An 18301-nucleotide genomic window follows, 5' to 3' on the forward strand; every position below is an offset into this window, starting at 1 on the left:
CTTCATTCCTTGAGGTCTCTATTTTCCCATCCGCAAAACGGGGCTCACGGTAAATGTCTCCTTGCTGCAGGGTTGTTGTGTGTATATTAAGCAGAGTCCTTAGTAAGGTTAAAGGTCTGCTTGCTGTTGCTTCCTTCCTGGCCAGCCCTGTTCTCCTTCCTGCTGTTCAGGTGTACCCGGCTCAGTCAGTCTGAGCTCCTTTCTCCCTCCATTTGGGTTTTGCAGGGACAGAGTTGGGGAGTGCCTTGGGCAGCTGGAACCAAGGCCCAGGTGGCTAGGAAAGAAAGGAAGAAGGAGACAAAGAAGGAGAAATTGATGGAGACAGAAAGAGAAGAGAGAGATGGGCAGGGGGTAGAGACAGAGATAGAGAAAAAAACGGACAGACAGAGGACAGTGTGTGTGTTTGTGTGTGTGTGTGTTTTGTGTATGTGTATGCGTGTCAGAAACAGCCAGAGAGAGTTGGGGTCAGACACATCCAGAGGGAGGAAAGAAACAGCCCCAGGGAGTAGGGCTCCCTCCTCTCCTAAGAGGGAGGGAAAGGAGGAGTAGAGCGCACCCCTTCTGCGCATACCCCTCAGGGTGGCCTCTCATCCCCTCCCCAGAATCCCTAAATCCTCTCTGGGCCCTGCACATCTGTCACAGCCCTGTCCTGACCAACAGTGACAGCGGCTGGCACAGGTGAGTGTGGCTAGGGAGTGCGTTTGATTGTGCGCTGAGGACCAGGGGCCCAGGGCTGTCGGGGAGAGGCTGGATGGCGAGGTGGAGACCGGGGTCGGGCAGGGGGGACCTGGATGAGAAGATCCCGAGGGTGTGAGGGCGCGGTGGAGGCCTGGGAGCGCAGGACGAGCTGCTATCCCAGCTCTTCCCCCAGCTGGCTCCGCCGACGTTCATCGCGCGCCTCCCCTCTCCCCAGGACCCGGGGCTCCTGCCAGGCGTTCAAAGCGTTCCCGCGTTCTGTTCCCTCCCGGCCCTGGAGCGGGACAGGGATGGCCCGGCCCGGGAGCGCCCGAGCCGCCCAGCCGCAGCTGCTGATGCTGATGCTGGTGCTGGCGCAGGCGGGCGCGGCGGGCGCGGCGGGCTCGGTGCGCCTGGCGGGCGGCCTCACGCTGGGCGGCCTGTTCCCGGTGCACGCGCGGGGCGCGGCAGGCCGGGCGTGCGGGCAGCTGAAGAAGGAGCAGGGCGTGCACCGGCTGGAGGCCATGCTGTACGCGCTGGACCGCGTGAACGCCGACCCCGAGCTCCTGCCCGGCGTGCGCCTGGGTGCGCGGCTGCTCGACACCTGCTCGCGGGACACGTACGCGCTGGAGCAGGCGCTGAGCTTCGTGCAGGCGCTGATCCGCCGCCGTGGCGACGGCGACGAGGGGGGCGTGCGCTGCCCGGGGGGCGTCCCCCCACTGCGCACCGCGCCCCCAGAGCGCGTCGTGGCTGTTGTCGGCGCCTCGGCCAGCTCCGTCTCCATCATGGTCGCCAACGTGCTGCGCCTGTTTGCGGTGAGGGCACTCTCTTTCCGTCCTCCTCCCGTCCTCGCCCACTGGGTGGCTGATGTTTGATCTCCTGGCAGAAATCCTCAAATTCTCAAACCCCGTCCCTTGCACCAGATGTAAGCCCGAGCCACATCAACCCAACCGGTCGGTCCACCCTTCCTTGTCAGCTCTGGGGCCCTGCCAGAGCTGCCCTGTGCACACACAGCCGTTTGTGAGAATTAAGGAAACCTACCTTCTGGAGGGTCAAGGTGGGTCCCCTCCCAGAGGGGGTTGCAGCCTTTGCCTGGGGACACGATTCACTAGAACAGGGCAGTGGCTAATTTAGCCCCTACTTGGTCACTAGCTTGGGTGTCCTTGTTTGGGGCACACTCACTGCACCCTGCTGTGTGGTGGTCTCACCCAGGGCCCTGGGGAGTGCTCAAATGAGTGCAAATTTTTCCTGGGACCAGGACCCTCTGGTGGGGCAACTAGGACATACCCCTGACTGCTGGGGAGATGGGGAGAGAGGGTAGTTCCCTCATCTTTAGGAAATCATCTTAAATGCAGGGCAGCCCCTTCCTTGCATCCTGGGGGGCATGACTGGGGGAGGGGAATAGGAATCAGGGATTGGGGGGCCTTTGGCATTAGAGTTTGGGGGTTTTCTGCAGTAGTCATTTGCTGGGGTTCGGTTGGAGAAGGGGGCATCTCTGTGCTTCGTCTTTCTGAGCCCAGAGGAAGGCTTTGCTTCCATCTGGCTAGGGGAGGGGTCTTGTGTTTCTTGAGAGTTTCTCCCATTCTCCCAGGCATGGCCTGTTTCTACCATGCTGGGTAGAGGTTTTATCTGGCCCCCCCTCCATCATCTGCATCCATATAATTCCCCCCTCCCCCCACGCTGATTTCCCCTGGACAGAAGCTTGTTCTACGGACACACCTTCTAGCTGGGACAGGAAGAGTTTATGGGGGGGGGGTTCACAGGGAAGACGCTCCATCTCACCTGCCTGCCCATGTCTGTCTGCATTTGTACCTCTGTCCCCTGTCCTGCCTGGAACTCTAGTTTCTGTCCTTTTTTCCCCTATGTCTGCCTCTCTAGACTGAGTGCGGAGATCTCAAAGTCGGGGGTCTTCAGGGGCCAGGTTTGGGATGTAGATGAGTGAAGCAGGACCCCACAAGTCCAGGGCCCACTGCCGCCAACTCAGCCCAAGACTGGGGTGGTGCCCCACTCCCACGTTTTAGACCCTGGCTATCAATTCAAAAATTAAACGAATGAAGAGATTGGTGCAGGAAAGGCAGCCAGGGGCCAGATTTGCGGTTCCTGGTCCAGGAGCAGGGCTGAGGGTTTCCGAGTTCACCTCCTTATGTGTGTGCATCACTGTGATCACAATGCATTTTAGATGAACTTCCTGGAGGAAGTTCGACATGTACAGGAAGGTGGTTCTGCAGATCAAACTTTAGCGTCCAGAGTGCCCAGAGTAGCTACAGCATCCATTAACCGCGCTGGGCCTTTCTCTGACCGTCCCTCCTTCTTTGTGGTTCTTCTTATTTCTCTCTCTCCTCGTCTCTTTTCCTCTTCCCCTTCCTCTTTCCTCCTTCCCTTCTCTCTCCCTCTTGCTCTTCCCATCATGTCTCCATACTCCACACTTTCTTTCTGCCTTGCTTCAGACATCCCTGTTTCCCCTAGACCAGCTCAGCCCACTCCTTCCAGAACCTTCCCTCTCTTCTGCCCTTCACACCAGCTCCCACTTCACCCCTCTGCTCTGCTAGCCTCTCCACTCTCCGCTCTCCTTTCACACTGGCTCTTCCCCTCCGCCATTCTCCAGGATCAGCTCAGCCAGTAATCCCAGCTATCAATCACTCTAACGCACACAGATAAACCCAGTTGCAAGCAGGACCCTCCATTAGGCCAGAAAGAGCTTTGAATCAAATAACCCCATCCCAGCTCCCCTGCCTGCTCTGACCCTGCCTGGGTCTGCTGCTCCCCTACACAGACTTGTCCCTTTGTGTGAATTAGGAAAACATGTTGTCTTCTGGGGCTGACAAGGAGTTCCATTCCCCCTTGCCAATGCAGCCTTTGCCCAGCAGCTGGATGGGCTGCAGGCTGGACTTAAGCCTCTGCTTCCCCTTTGCCTGGACACAGTCGCCACCACTGTGTACGGTGTGCCCTGCCCTCTCCCTGGACCCCTGGACCTCCCATATTCCATCAGACTGCATCTCAAATACAGAGCGTTCCCCATGCCCTTGGGGCTCTCCATGTGGCTCTCCCACGTTGGCCCCTGTGCCCTAATCCCAGACTTCTGTGCCCCAACCCGTGTCCTGGATCCCTGCTGCTCTCCCTCCATCCGTAGCCCAAGTGTCCTTCCCCCTTCCAGATACCCCAGATCAGCTACGCCTCCACAGCCCCTGAGCTCAGTGACTCCACACGCTACGACTTCTTCTCCCGAGTTGTGCCACCGGACTCCTACCAGGCCCAGGCCATGGTGGACATCGTGAGGGCACTGGGATGGAACTACGTGTCCACGCTGGCCTCTGAGGGCAACTATGGCGAGAGCGGGGTTGAGGCCTTTGTGCAGATCTCCCGGGAGGCTGGTGAGCTGGGAACGGGGGTCCAAGGCATCAAGGAGCCTACAAAGGGGTGAGCCAGGGGCCATCGGACAAGGCCAAAGCCATGAGATGGAGCACTGGGTCCATGATGGGGAGCCTGGATGGTGCCCCTGTGGGGCCCCTTTGGAGCATTCAACCCCCATCACGGTCTTGCACCATGGTGGCCCCAGTGGGTGGGTACTTGGGTTGAACAAGAGGTGACTCTGGCACCCCCCCACCCAGGGGGTGTCTGCATTGCCCAGTCCATCAAGATTCCCAGGGAACCGAAGCCGGGAGAATTCAACAAGGTGATCAAGAGACTCATGGAGACTCCCAACGCCCGGGGCATCATCATCTTTGCCAACGAGGACGACATCAGGTGGGATAGCGGCACGTTCAATCACCGTGGTGACCGGAGGCTCTCCTTGAAGGCCCTGCCCCCTCTTCTTACACATCCCCCAGCCATGCACATCCTCCCTTCCTCCTCCTCCCTCTTCTTGATGCCCCCCCCCACCCTCCTGCCCTTACACGCTTTCCCGGCTCCCGTCTGTCTGGCACGCCCAGAAATGAACCAGGCCGGGTGTGGGTGGAGATAATCCAGGACTAGCCAAGGGAAACACAGAGGAATACCTGTCTATTCTTATCATTCACAGTGAGGGAGAGACCCATGGGCTGATCTAAGTGGCGACAATGAGCTGTCTGGGAAGGAGAACTGGGGTAGTGCAGGGGGTAAGAGCAGGGAGCCATGGACCCTGGCCTGAGGCCTGTGTGGCTCCAAGCCAGCAGGAGGCTTGGCAAGAGAAGGGAGGCCCTTCTTCCAGGCATCGAAGTGGGCTGCAAGTGCACAGAACAGGAGGGCAGCCTGGGGCCATAGCCTGGCTAGAAATTTTACTACCTACGAACCCTGGAGCGAGTGTCCAAAATCCCTTTCCCACCACTTTTACTGCTTAATGAGGGTCTGGTGAGTGGTTTGGAATGGGACAGGAGAGGGAAAAACAGAAAGTAGAAGGGGGATCTCAGGTCCTCGCTCACCCCTCACCCTGTTCCTACCAGGCGGGTCCTAGAGGCTGCACGCCACGCCAACTTGACAGGTCACTTCTTATGGGTCGGCTCAGACAGCTGGGGAGCCAAGACCTCTCCCATCCTGAACCTGGAGGACGTGGCTCTAGGGGCCATCACCATTCTGCCCAAAAGAGCTTCCATAGATGGTGAGTGCGGGATGCCCTCTCCCACCATGTCCCAGGCCCCTGCTTGTCCTCCCCACGATCCCCTCTTGGGAGCACTCGTTTTCCCCATCTGTAAAATAGTGTATCCTGCTCCATGTCCCTTACAGGATTCCCAAATTCTAGGATTCTAAAATTCTCTGAATACATCCCAGCAAGCGGTGTTTGAGTTGGCAAAGAAGGAAAAGCTCACCCCCACTTCACAGGGTCAAGAATTTGTTGTGTCTTTTTTTGTTGTTTTTGTTTTTGTTTTAATGCAATGCCTATCTTCCTGGTATTTCTGGTTCTGCACAAGACACACTAGTTTGAGGGTGAGGGGAGAGGGAGCAAAACCGAGGGTGGGGACATACTGCGCCATTGATCAAATGATAAAACCTGCCCCCCCTCCCTCCCTTCACCATCCTACCCATGAATATCTGGAAGAACCCCGCAGACAGGTTCACTTTACAACAGGATTTGGTTGTTTTCCCAAAGCCTGAACTGAAGATGCCTCAACAAGATGCTTCAGGCTATTTTAATGAAGCACAGAACCTTGTAAAGACTGAGAACACTGACTTTCTGGGGCTCCCAGCCTCCCACCCACCCTCACTCTCTTTCCTTCCCTTAGAGTGCACTTGGTTGCATTTGACAAATTAGAATGAGAGTGGTTTTAGCAATAAAGGCATGTCATCGCCAGATAAGATGCCTGAAAACAGGCCACTTCCGGTTGGGGATGGTGAGTTAATGATGTTCTCAAAGCCCTGAGCTTTGTCCCCACTTCTGTTCCATCATTCTCTGTGGTTGCTCTGTGCCTTCATGACTCAGGTGTCTTATTCACAAAGTGGCTGCAGGAGCTCCATGCATTACATCTTCACCGCAGCATCCCAATCAGGAAAGAAGGAGCAGCATAAAAGTCTTCGACGTGGCAAGGCTCTGAGTTTACAACAGGATGCACAGTCTACCCTGAAGCCCCCAGACGGCATTGAAATCACAGACCAGAAGCCGGCCATGTGGCCAGTCCTAGCTGCACAGTGAGCAAGTGGTGGAGGGACACAGAGGAATCATTCAGATGATTGCCGCCCTCTCTCCTCCCTCTCAGGATTTGACCAGTACTTCATGACCCGCTCCCTGGAGAACAACCGTCGCAACATCTGGTTTGCCGAGTTCTGGGAGGAGAATTTTAACTGCAAACTGACCAGCTCAGGTACCCAGTCAGATGACACCATCCGCAAATGCACAGGTGAGAGCTGCCCCGGGTGGCACGGGAGGTCAGGGAGAAGGCGGGAGGCCGGGCGGGGCACCCAGGAGGGCCGGGCACACTTCTTCTGGGCATCCCTAGGACAGGCGAGGAACGCATCGGCCGGGACTCGACCTATGAGCAGGAGGGGAAGGTGCAGTTTGTGATCGACGCGGTGTACGCCATTGCCCACGCCCTCCACAGCATGCACCAGGAGCTCTGCCCCGGGCTCACTGGCCTGTGCCCAGCCATGGAGACCACCGACGGGCGGATGCTGCTGCAGTATATCCGAGCCGTCCGCTTCAACGGTGAGTGGGATCCAGATCCCCTCCCACAGGGAAGGGACGTCCCTGGCATGGAACTCTCTGCTGGACCTGGGGTGACTCAGAATCAAAGGGATGGGAGAGGCAGAATGGTATCCTGTCCCCTGGTAGCAGCAGAGGGCCTGGCACATGGGCAGGGCTCAGAATAAGATCTGGAAAAGGCCCAGGAGGACTCAAGCCACACTCCCGGTTTGTGCGGAAAAATACGCTTCTTATTCAGTGACTATCCTTTATAAAAATTAAAAACTGTTCTCCCACCAAATATGGAGCACCTTCTGCCTGCCAAGCTGTCTGTTAAATAGCACAGCTTGACATGACCCGAGACCAGCCCCACGAACTGGCCGAACAAGCCTCGGAAAGAAACAAGGCTGATTGTTCTTTGTACAGGTCTGGACCCACCGTCTGGCCTAGACACCTAAGCTCTTTCTTTTTCTTTATAAACTGTGGTGACATGCATGTAGGCTCGTGTTTGCCATCTTCACCATTTTTTTAAAAAGATTTTTATTTGTCAGAGAGAATGAGAGAGGGAGAGAGAGCGCGCGCGCGCACAAGCAGGAGGTGCAGCAGGCAGAGGGAGAAGCAGGCTCCCCGCCAAGCAAGGAGTTGATGTGGGACTCCTGGGATCGTGACCTGAGTCCAAGGCAGACGCTTAACCGACTGAGCAACCCAGGCGCCCCCATCTTCACCAATTTTAAGTGTACAGTTTAGTCGTGTGCCCTGTTGTGCAACCATTCTCCAGAACTTGTTTTATCTTCCGAGACTGAAATTCTGTCTCCATTAAACACTAACTCCCCATCCCCCCTCCTGCAAGCTTCTGGCAACTTCCATCCTACTTTCTGTCCCTGTGATTTTGCCGGCTCTATGTACCTGCTGTGAGAGGGGTCAGGCACTATTTGTCCGTTTGTGACTGGCTCCTTTCCTTCAGTATAACGTCCTCAACCGTTCACCCACGTTGTGGCGGGCATTAGAATGTCTTTTCCTTTTTAAGGCTCAAGAATCACCTTGCATGAATAGGGGAACATTTTGTTTATCCATTCACCCCCGGTGCGTCCACCTTTTGGCCGCTAGGAATGATGCTGCCGTGAACGTGGGTGACCCATCTTGGAGGCTCTGAGCTGAGTCCCGTCTTTCCGACATACACCTGCAAGTGGGCTTGCTGGGTCAGGTGGTAATCCTACGTCCAGTTTTTGGAGGACCCGCCACACTGCTTTCCACAGTGACGGCACTATTTTGCATCCCCACCAGCAATGCATCGGGGTCCCACTGTCCCCACGTGCTCCCGAGGCTTGTTACTTGGGGGGGGGGGTGATAACCGCGGCCATCTCCAGTGCATGGGGGGAGGTGATGTCCCCCATGACTCCGAGCCTCTTTGCACAAGTGCCTCACGCCTCCCTGCATCCTGGGCCGGCCTGGGGGCCTCTCCGGGAGAGACTGGAGGACCAGCTGAGGGTTCCTGGCTCTCACTCCAGGCAGCGCGGGGACCCCCGTGATGTTCAACGAGAACGGGGATGCTCCGGGGCGCTACGACATCTTCCAGTATCAGGCGGCCAACGGCAGCGCGGGCAGCGGCGGCTACCAGGCGGTGGGCCAGTGGGCAGAGAACCTCAGGCTGGACGTGAGTGGGCGCGGACCCTCTGAGCCCAGGGCGGAGGGGGCGGCGGGGGCGCACAGGCCCCCCAGCCCAGGGGGATGTCCCAGGCCCGCGCGTCTCCTGTGCCGCAGGTGGAAGCCCTGCAGTGGTCAGGGGAGACCCTCGAGGTGCCCTCATCCCTGTGCAGCCTCCCCTGCGGGCCGGGAGAGCGCAAGAAGATGGTGAAGGGCGTGCCCTGCTGCTGGCACTGCGAGCCCTGCGACGGCTACCGCTTCCAGGTGGACGAGTTCACGTGCGAGGCCTGCCCGGGGGACATGCGGCCCACGCGCAACCACACGGGCTGCCGCCCCACGCCCGTCGTGCGCCTCACCTGGTCCTCGCCCTGGGCCGCGCCGCCCCTCCTGCTGGCCGTGCTGGGCAGCATGGCCACCACCACCGTGGTGGCCACCTTCGTGCGTCACAACAACACGCCTATCGTCCGCGCCTCAGGCCGCGAGCTCAGCTACGTGCTGCTCACCGGCATCTTCCTCATCTACGCCATCACCTTCCTCATGGTGGCCGAGCCCGGGGCGGCCGTGTGCGCCGCCCGCCGGCTCTTCCTCGGCCTGGGCACCACGCTCAGCTACTCGGCCCTGCTCACCAAGACCAACCGCATCTACCGCATCTTCGAGCAGGGGAAGCGCTCCGTCACGCCCCCGCCCTTCATCAGCCCCACCTCGCAGCTGGCCATCACCTTCAGCCTCACCTCCGTGCAGGTGGGTCGCGGGCTCCTGGGGCCGCGCGAGAGGGGAAAGGGGGAAGGGACCGCGGCTGGGCTGGCGAGTTGTCCTCCACTCGGAAAATCAGATAAGCACTCTTCTATTTTGGCTCCCATGTTTGTTTGTTTGTTTGTTTGTTTGTTTGTTTTAAAAAGCTGCAGGAGCCATGGCCCCACTGTTCTCCTATAAACAGAACTCCTCCCCCAGCCCCATCCTGCTCCATCCTCAAGGGAACTGGGTCAGTAAGCTGGGGAGTGCCAGCATCCAGCGCCGTTTCTGTAAAAAACAATGAGATTATTTTCCTACACGGAACACGCTTTCCACAGTTTGGCTCCCATATAAAAATAAGGCAAAGCCATCTGATAATTTTTCTCAAGCAGAAAAAGAATCTGTTTCTGTAAAGGGAGTTCCTGCTGCCGGGTCACTGGGCTAACCTGGATGAGAGGCATGGGCTCCAGCAACCTTACTGTGGAGTGGGGCGTCCTGCTCCACAAATGGCCAGGGTTTCATGACCTAATGCAGCAAAAAGCAGAGTTCCTTCAGGGGGTTCTCTGTGGTAGTATTACGGCGTTGGTACGGCGTTGGAAATTATTCTCATGATCTGGAAAGCGCTGCATGTTTTCAGTGCAAAAGGTACCACTCAGGGACAGGTGTGGGTGACACTGTGGCATCGTAGAACCAGGCCAGTTCTCAGGGCTATGTGGAGGGCCTGTGCTCAGCCTGCTTTGGACAGGGCACGCTCTGCACTCCAGGCAAGCCCTTCCCCCTGCCTAGCTCTGTGTATGCCTCTTTCATTCCCACCTGCAAGCCTTAGGCCATGCAGTTCTCCATAACTGAAAGGTGTTGCCATCTTCCCGCAGATAGCAGGGTCTGAGCTATCCCTGTGAGAGCCAGAAGGACAATGTCCAGCGCATCCCGACCTCTTACCTCCCTGCTTCCCTGCCCAAAACCCCTGTGATGCCCCTTTGCCCCCAGGACAGAGGTACTTAGACGACAGTCAGTACTTCTGGCTCATCTCTGGACTCCCCACATCATACCCTCCTCCCTTCTGGAAATCCCGAACCCCTGCAAAGAGGCATATCTGCAGTGTTACTGGGTCATTCATCAATACAGTAGACATGAAATGGCACCTCATTTTAATTTGCATCTACTTAATTACTAGTGCAGCTGGCCTTTGAGGTTTCCTCTTCTGTGATGTGCCTGTTCCTGTGCTTTGCTCATTTTCTATTATTTTGTAGGAGTTTTTTTTTTTTTTCCCTTGCTTGTTTTGTTTCCAGGTACTGATGCTAGTTCCTTTTCAATTACAGGGGTTGTGAAATTGGTGGGGTCCCTTTTGTTTGCTATTCCTGTATATCTCAGGCCTTGGATGAGAGTTCCTCGTAGGCAACTTTCTGTCCTACCTAGAAGCTTGTTCTAAGAAGAGCCTCCAGACTGCTCTCCTGGATGGTGGGTGGGATGTTATTAGTCCCTTGTCCGTGGAGCTGCTGCCTCTTCTGGAAGGATCACAAAAAGGTTCTCCTTTCTGGTGAACAAACTATTAAAAAGCATGCCCTCCTCCGGGATCACACAACCCTGCTCTAGGTACACAGCATGGCACTGAAGTGTTGGCTCGATTTCAGCCCTACATGCCCCCCACACATACACACATACCAGACAGTCTTGTCCAGTGAACAACCAGCACAAATGAATGGGACAGCCCTTCCAGGGTCCTGCCTTCATTGCAGGTGTCTTAATTCCTGCTCCCCAGCTTCCTTTGGCTCAAGGTCATGTCTTCTGTCACTGTTGGGGAACTGCTACTCCATCTCCTCCCTATTAGTGCTTGCTTTTGACTTATTTTTTAAGATTTTATTTATTTATTTATTTATTTATTTATCAGAGAGAGAGAGAGCACACAAGGCGGGGGAGCAGCAGGCAGAGAGAATGGGAGAAGCAGGCTCCCCACTGAGCAAAGAGCCCAATGCAGGGTTCAATCCCAGGACTCTGGGATCATGACCTGACTAAAAGGCAGATGCTTAACTGACTGAGCCACCAAGGTATCTCTGTGTTTGATTTTTTTTTTTTTTTGGCAGTAATTTTTAAAAAATATATTCATTTAGCCACCATATGGTACATCATTAGTGTTTGATGTACTGTCCATGATTCATTAGTTTGATGTACTGTCCATGATTCATTAGTTGTGTACAACATCCAATGCCTGAGTTTGATTTTGATAACCTCCAGGGCCACCCAGCATCAGCTCACATCCTTTTTACTGTTTAGTGTCTCATTCTGAGCTTCACTCGGAATACCCACAGGATTCCCTTACACTATGTCCCGAAGTTCTCTGGATCTGGAGAAGGAAGGGGTCCTCAGGAGCTAGGTTTGCCATGAAGGAACTAGGTTTGCCATGGTGCTAGATGGGATCAAGTGAGTGTTTTCACATCTATAGTATGGAGATGGTACTGCCTACCCCCAGGCAGCTGGGGGTGGGGGGTTGTGAGGAAAGAGAATCTCTGCCGAGTCTAGCCCTTAATCAGTGGGGCAGACACCAGCTCCGTCCCCGAGCTGGCTTGGAGGGACTATGTGTGGGCCGCCTCTGCCTGTAGTCGCTGTATCTTGCAGGACTTGGTGATGGTTGTGATACAGGAAGAGGACATCCAGGGCCCGTTACCCAGCCAGCCCTCACATCGCCAGCACATACCTTCACTGCAGCCCCTTCTGTCCACCAGCCTTTGCGTGGGCAGTCCCCTCCTGGATGGTCCTCCCCTCTCCATGGGGACTCTCAGGCCTGAGCATCCCATTAAGTAGGCCAGGAGCCTCAAGGTGACCCTAACCTGCCAGAGACATTGGTGGGTGGCCAGGCTGCATGTGTCCCTGACCCGTGTTGGCTCCCACAGGTGGTGGGAGTGATGGCGTGGCTGGGGGCCCGGCCCCCACACAGCGTGATCGACTATGAAGAACAACGGACAGTGGACCCAGAGCAGGCCAGAGGGGTGCTCAAGTGCGACATGTCGGACCTGTCCCTCATCGGCTGCCTGGGCTACAGCCTCCTGCTCATGGTCACGTGCACGGTGTACGCCATCAAAGCCCGTGGCGTGCCTGAGACCTTCAACGAGGCCAAGCCCATCGGCTTCACCATGTACACCACCTGCATCATCTGGCTGGCTTTCGTGCCTATCTTCTTTGGCACCGCCCAGTCAGCTGAAAAGGTAATCTGGGGCCCCCCGTCGGTTCCACTGCCTCCTTTGTTTCCTGCCTGTCCATGGAAGGGTTCAGTGGTCCCAAGCGCTGGGTCACACGCGTGAATGACTGCCTGTTGGTTAATTCATTCACGTACTTAAAAACTCATCCACTCATTTGTCAGTCTCCCTTTGCTGCTTCAGTCAGCCCAAATTTCCTTTGTTCATTCATGTGTTCATCCATGCTTCTAACCATCCATTAACTTGTGTTGTTGGGTTTTTTTTAAGATTTATTTATTTATTTTAGAGAGAGAATGTATCTGTGAGCAGGGGTAAGGGGCAGAGGGAGCCAGTGGGCTGAGTGCAGATTCCAGGCTGAGTGCAGAGCCCAACATGGGGCTCAATCCCATGGCCCGAGATCATGACCTGAGCTGAAACCAAGAGTCAGATACTTACCCGAATAAGCCACCCAGGCGCCTCTCCATTAATTTACTTTCATTCAGTTACTTCTTTAGATACTTTGTAGCCATCAGTCCATTAATCTGTCAGTCCATTTTCTTGCTCATTATTCGGTGATTTCCTTGTGTGTATAGTAGAACGTGTTTATTCACCGCTGTCCTTGATGTTTGCCCACTTGCTCTTTCATTCAAAGTGTTCATTCGTGTGTACATTTGAAAACATTCATCCATTCATTAACATGCTCTAGTGCTTTTTAGGCATACGGACCCTTTCCCCAGATGTCACTCACTGTGAATGAGCCCTTCCCTTGGTCACTTGTCCACTTGGTCCTCTGTTATTCATTCTCCTTCCTGCCTATGTCAGAGCCACACCATGACCATCACTTCTTCATGCCACAGGGCTTTTGCTTATATGGTTGCCCTTTCCATCTGCCATGAACACAGACTCATGAGGGGGTAGGATTGGGAAAGAACAATGCTGAGTCCCACCCTGTCCCTTCCTCCATGGCTCAGATCTACATCCAAACCACCACACTGACTGTGTCCTTAAGCCTGAGTGCATCAGTGTCCCTTGGCATGCTGTATGTGCCCAAAACCTACGTCATCCTGTTCCACCCGGAGCAGAACGTGCAGAAGCGGAAGCGGAGCCTCAAGGCGACCTCAACAGTGGCAGCCCCACCCAAGGGCGAGGACACAGAGGCCCCCAAGTAGTGAATGGGGGAGGAGTGGGAGTGGTTGTTCCCTCCCTTCTGTTCTTTTCTTTCTTTGCTTCACGGTGGAAGCTGTGACAAGTCCAGGTCTACAGTGAACAGTCAGAAGCAGGGGGTCCTCGAAGTCCATGCCCACCAGGATGGGGCTGGCCTCCAGAAAGACCTGGACCCACATACCACACTTCATCCCTGCTTTTCCGTGCCTGTTGGCATCATACGTACTTGCTGCAGACCAGACTTTCTACTCATGGTGACAAAGAGCTACCAAGAGGATCCTACTCTAGGGAGGGACTGAACTTACACTTCCTGGTCTGAGTTCAGAGAGTGTGATGAACCCCTGGGCTTGGCCTGGCGTGAGTGAGAATACGCGGACTGTGCAACATTCAAGAATGTGTAGATCTCACTCTGGAAATGCGGGGCTGGCTTTGAGGAGGGGACTTTTCCCCAAGAGACCTGGGGTTCTGTCTTCTGGACTGAGTAACTCAGGCTTGGCTCTGAGGGATTGAACCTCGGGTGAGAGAGCTCTGTGAGTAGGGATGGACCTGGGACAGGATGTGGGAGCCAGCAGAGGAACTGGGACATATCCTATGGGGTTACTTGTGTTGAGGTCTTTTTCTTGGGACCTTCACCTCTGGGATCTGGGGCATGTCAACATGCAGACTATCATTTTTTTGCCTTTCCCTGTGCATACTCCCTTGAATGACCCCCAAACATTTGTGTGGTGTTAGCGGTGTGAGAATAAAGCAACAGGGCAGCAGTTGCCCTCTTCTGATGCCTGTGAGAGATTATGGTCAGGAGTTTTGGGTTGTGTCCATGAATTCCAAGTAGACATCTTAGGATGAATATCCACACTTTTGTCTCCCAACATTTACTGAGAGGTCCCCTTTGAAAGGCAAACATGAAGCATGGGAAGGAAGATACTTGGACTTCAGATGCATGGACATTTATTTTTGAGGGGTTTTTTTCCCCCAAAAAGCTTGGTTTTAGTTATGGAATTGTGTTTCCCTGTGGTACAATTTCTATCTGTGAAATTGGCTCTTTTCCTTTATCAGTTCAGAACTCTCTAGTATCTGATGTCCAGAACTGATTCTGAAGGTCAGCCAACCTTCACGCAACATAAAGCCTCTTTCCTCTTCCTCTGTTGCATAAATAGATTTTTGTCCCCAGGACCAGGTGTCTGTGTTCCTTAAGTTAATAGGGCTTCTCTTCAGAATAACATTTTTGGTGTACAGATTCTCCTTCCTCACATTTTTTTTTGCATTCCTATGGTTTCTCCACAGTGTGAGTTAGGAAGTTTTATTTATCACTCAGTGCTTTCCAAAATTCATTATTTCATAGAGCTGCTTTCCTGTGTGGGTTTTCTGATATAATGTGATGAGGTGTATTCTCTTGCTGAAGGCTTTTCCATATTAGTGCTTTGAGAGTGTTTTTCTACTATATGAACTCTCAGAGTCAATTAGCTCTCAGTTCCAAAGGAAGAAGTTTCTGTGTTGTTGTTGTTGTTGTTGTTGTTGTTTTTCTCTTGGTGTTTCTCCCGGTATGAATTCCCTGATGTTCAATAAGCATTGACTTCTAGTTAAAAACTTTTTAGTGGTTTTCCTCACTTTGAACTCTGTGACTTAGAGTTTGGATGATATCTCAGTAGAACATTTAGAGGATTTCTCCCCAGTGTAAGGTTTCTGCTTTAGAGTCCTGGCTTCCTGCTGAAGACTTTCACACGCTCCTCTCATTCGTTCATACTGGTGTCTCTGATGTGAATGCTTGGCCACAGGCAGGTTCTGGTTCCTTCTTATGGGCGTCTCACATTCAGTCCACTTGTAATGATCCACAGCATGAGCCGTTTTGTATGTGGTGGAGAATCCTCTGTTACTAACATGTGATCATACTTAGTGCACTTGTGAGGTTTCTCTCCTTTATGAGTTCTCTACTGTATGCAAAGTTTGGACTCCCAGAAGAAGGCTTTTCTATGATCAGTGTGTACAAAGGATCATTTGAGGTTCAGTGCAGGGTTGACAACTTCCGGAAGGTCTTCCCGTGCTATTTATATGCACTGTTTTGCCTTCTCTGAGGTTCAGTCAATCAAGTTGAACCCCTGAATAAAGGTTTTGTTTTGTTTCAAATTTGTGGAATTTATAAGGCGTTGGATTCTTTTATGCTGCTGAGTAAGAATTGGGCTGTGCTTGTTGGCTTTCTCACATTCATTGCCATGAGTGATTTCTTCCCAGTATGAATTCTGTGTTTCAGTGAAAATGGGGCTCTGGATTGGAGGCTTTCCCATGTTACAACCACAGGGCTTCTCTCCAGTATGAGTTCTCTAAAGCAGAGGAAGATTACATTTTGATATAGACTTTAATTCACCAATTTGTAAGGATATCGTCTGTGTCCAATGTGTAGAGAGTTGCATAAGGAAGGCCTCTCTCATATTAACTATATGCTTATATCTTTTCACCAGTGTGAATTTTTCAATACATCTATTACATTCACTATAGCTCTGTCCCATTTATTACATTTTGTGCTATTTGGAAATTTCCCCCAAGTTCAAGTTCATTACTTTCATTGTCTCTCACTCATTGACTTCTTGTTGAATAAATACAACTTTTCCCAGAAGTTTAACTTGCATTTTCTGTTGCTTTTTTTAATATTGTCACCAATTTGCAAGACTGCTTCTAAACTGGAATAAAGTACACAATTCCAAGTGAATCTTTCCACCATCATTTTACAGAATGAAACCTCTTCAGAAATACTCCACTATACTAACACCATTTTTCAGAGGTGTCACCAAATCTGCCATTTGGGAATTTTATGAAAAATTCCCAAGTGTAGATATTTTCCATTTCCTGGGCTCTGACGAGGGAAGCTTGCCGCTGTGTGGAAGACTAGTGACAGCTGTAGAAGACTGGGAGTTTCAGAGATGATCTTTCAGCTTGTGGATCAGAGAGAACTCAAGATGGGGCACAGCTCTGAACACAGAGACTCCAACGGGAGGCTTGGATGAAAGGCAGTCGAGGGTGTAGAGAGGCAGATTAGTGAAGGGGCTGGTTTTGGACACTGTGAGCCTTACTGCTTCATTTGTGGGTTACTGTGGTGGGATACTAACTAGTCTCTGCTACCTGTGTCTTTCCCCTCCATCCCACACACCAATATGAAAATCATCATTCTGGGGCACCAGTGCCCCCCATTAATAGGGATGCTGCTATGGGCCCTGCTCTCTTTGGCACCTGTGTCTGGCTATGGTTCATTCTCATATTTGCATGCAGACTCAGAAACGGAAATAGCAGGAAGGACACACGTGCTGTTCACTGATATAATCTGGCCAATTTGAAGTATTATTAGCTTATTCTACTGGGGCTCTTGAATGTTGAACTTACCCATACTATCAACTTCTGAGTTGTTTTTTTTTTTTCCCCCATCCCAATCTGCCAGACAGGGAAATTTCCAGGGGCCACAGACTTTGTCTTGCCCCTGACACAGTAGACTTCCTTCAGTCAGCTTTCATATCTAGAAATTGTATAATGTTAAGGTTAAGACTTCTTGAGATCACTGGCAGCTCTGCCATGCTAGTAAGTGACCTTGGCCAAGATAATTAGCCTCTCCCACAGTCGCTGACAGCCCGAGTCACCTTGATCCCTGCAGATGCCCACATCGTTGACCTCATTTCCCAGCATCCACCCTCCCAGTCCTACCAGTCAATGCCCAAACAGACCCCACTCATTACATAAGCCCCTCAGGTGACCAATCCCAAGACCCCATTTCAGATCTCCCAAATAACATTCCTTCTTGAAAACTGATCTCTAGAGAAAGCTGTGCTCTATTTTCCTCATAAAAATATGAATTCTATATGGGTTGGCTGTGAAGGGTCTTGAAGGTTTTGCTTTCCATGGTTGGCCCTAAAGGAGCCATGGATGGGTTTACACAGGTGAGTGCTGTGGCTGGATCTGTGGCGTGGACAAAGTCACTGGTGGCTGGAATGGGAGGTGGCTCAGAGGGGACCAGAATGATTGGTGAAGAGCCTGAGGCAACGCACCAGGGGGAATCTGGTATATCCTCGCCTGTAAATATTTATAGCCCCATTTCCCCCCCATCACAATGGCTAGAAATGATAATATTAGGTAACCGTGAGCAATGCTGTACCTTGGTCGAAGTATATTGCTGAAATAAATTAGCAATTGAACCTTACGTGGTTTTTAAGTTTCCGCATTTTAGTTCTTCTAAATTTGGAATTTCTTATTCACTGGAAGGAAAATTAATTGGGAAAGAACAAACTAATTGGAAAATTTCCCAGTATTTGTGCTCTGGTAAAAAAAAAAATTAAGATTTTATTTATTTGACAGAGAGAGACACAGCAAGAGAGGGAACACAAGCAGGGGGAGTGGGAGAGGGAGAAGCAGGCTTCCCACTGAGCAGGGAGTCCTTGTGGGGCTTGATTCCAGGATCCTGGGATCATGACCCGAGCCAAAGGCAGATGCTCAACAACTGAGCCACCCAGGCGCCCCAGTGCTCTGGTAAAATCTATTCATCAACAGCAACCACTTGTAGCTTGAGAGTTTGCATCAACAGCAACCACTTGTAGCTTGAGAGTTTGAAGCACAAAACCTGACCCCTGGCAATGGCTTGTGTTTAGAGCACCAGCCAAGTTCACTGCAGGGGCTGGTTGGGCTGTGGTCCTGCCTCTTGCTGTGGAAGCTCATGCTGCTAACACCAGTGCTGGCTCTGGGCTCCACCGCCTTTTTAATGGCACTTACCCAGCCCCCACTCTTCCTGCCTTGTGTGTCCAAATCTCTTTCCCTGTCTCACTGAACTGTGCTTTGGGTCTGTTGTCAATTC

At 52.7% G+C, this 18301-nt stretch overlaps 1 protein-coding gene across 1 annotated transcript; it reads left to right on the plus strand.

The window, feature by feature from the left end:
- Nucleotides 1-610: 610 nt before the first annotated feature.
- Nucleotides 611-16062, plus strand: GRM6 (glutamate metabotropic receptor 6). The gene is made up of 11 exons (XM_045999123.1): nucleotides 611-678; nucleotides 914-1490; nucleotides 3830-4046; nucleotides 4284-4419; nucleotides 5094-5248; nucleotides 6342-6482; nucleotides 6587-6787; nucleotides 8272-8417; nucleotides 8525-9148; nucleotides 12028-12339; nucleotides 13281-16062. Exons 2-11 carry the CDS (start codon nucleotides 987-989, stop codon nucleotides 13476-13478), a joined length of 2634 nt encoding a protein of 877 aa, XP_045855079.1. The 5' UTR covers nucleotides 611-678; nucleotides 914-986; the 3' UTR covers nucleotides 13479-16062.
- The last annotated feature ends 2239 nt before the right edge of the window (nucleotides 16063-18301 follow it).

The sequence above is a fragment of the Meles meles genome, chromosome 3 (assembly GCF_922984935.1).
Source record: "Meles meles chromosome 3, mMelMel3.1 paternal haplotype, whole genome shotgun sequence".
Lineage (NCBI taxonomy): Eukaryota > Metazoa > Chordata > Mammalia > Carnivora > Mustelidae > Meles > Meles meles.

What these genes read in the sequence shown, in the direction of transcription:
- GRM6 (XM_045999123.1), top strand. Translation starts at nt 987, where the DNA reads ATGGCCCGGCCCGGGAGCGCCCGAGCCGCCCAGCCGCAGCTGCTGATG. An exon ending in ACGTGCTGCGCCTGTTTGCG is followed by an intron (nt 1,491 to 3,829) that starts GTGAGGGCACTC and finishes TCCCCCTTCCAG; the next exon opens with ATACCCCAGATCAGCTACGC. An exon ending in CAGAGAACCTCAGGCTGGAC is followed by an intron (nt 8,418 to 8,524) that starts GTGAGTGGGCGC and finishes CCTGTGCCGCAG; the next exon opens with GTGGAAGCCCTGCAGTGGTC.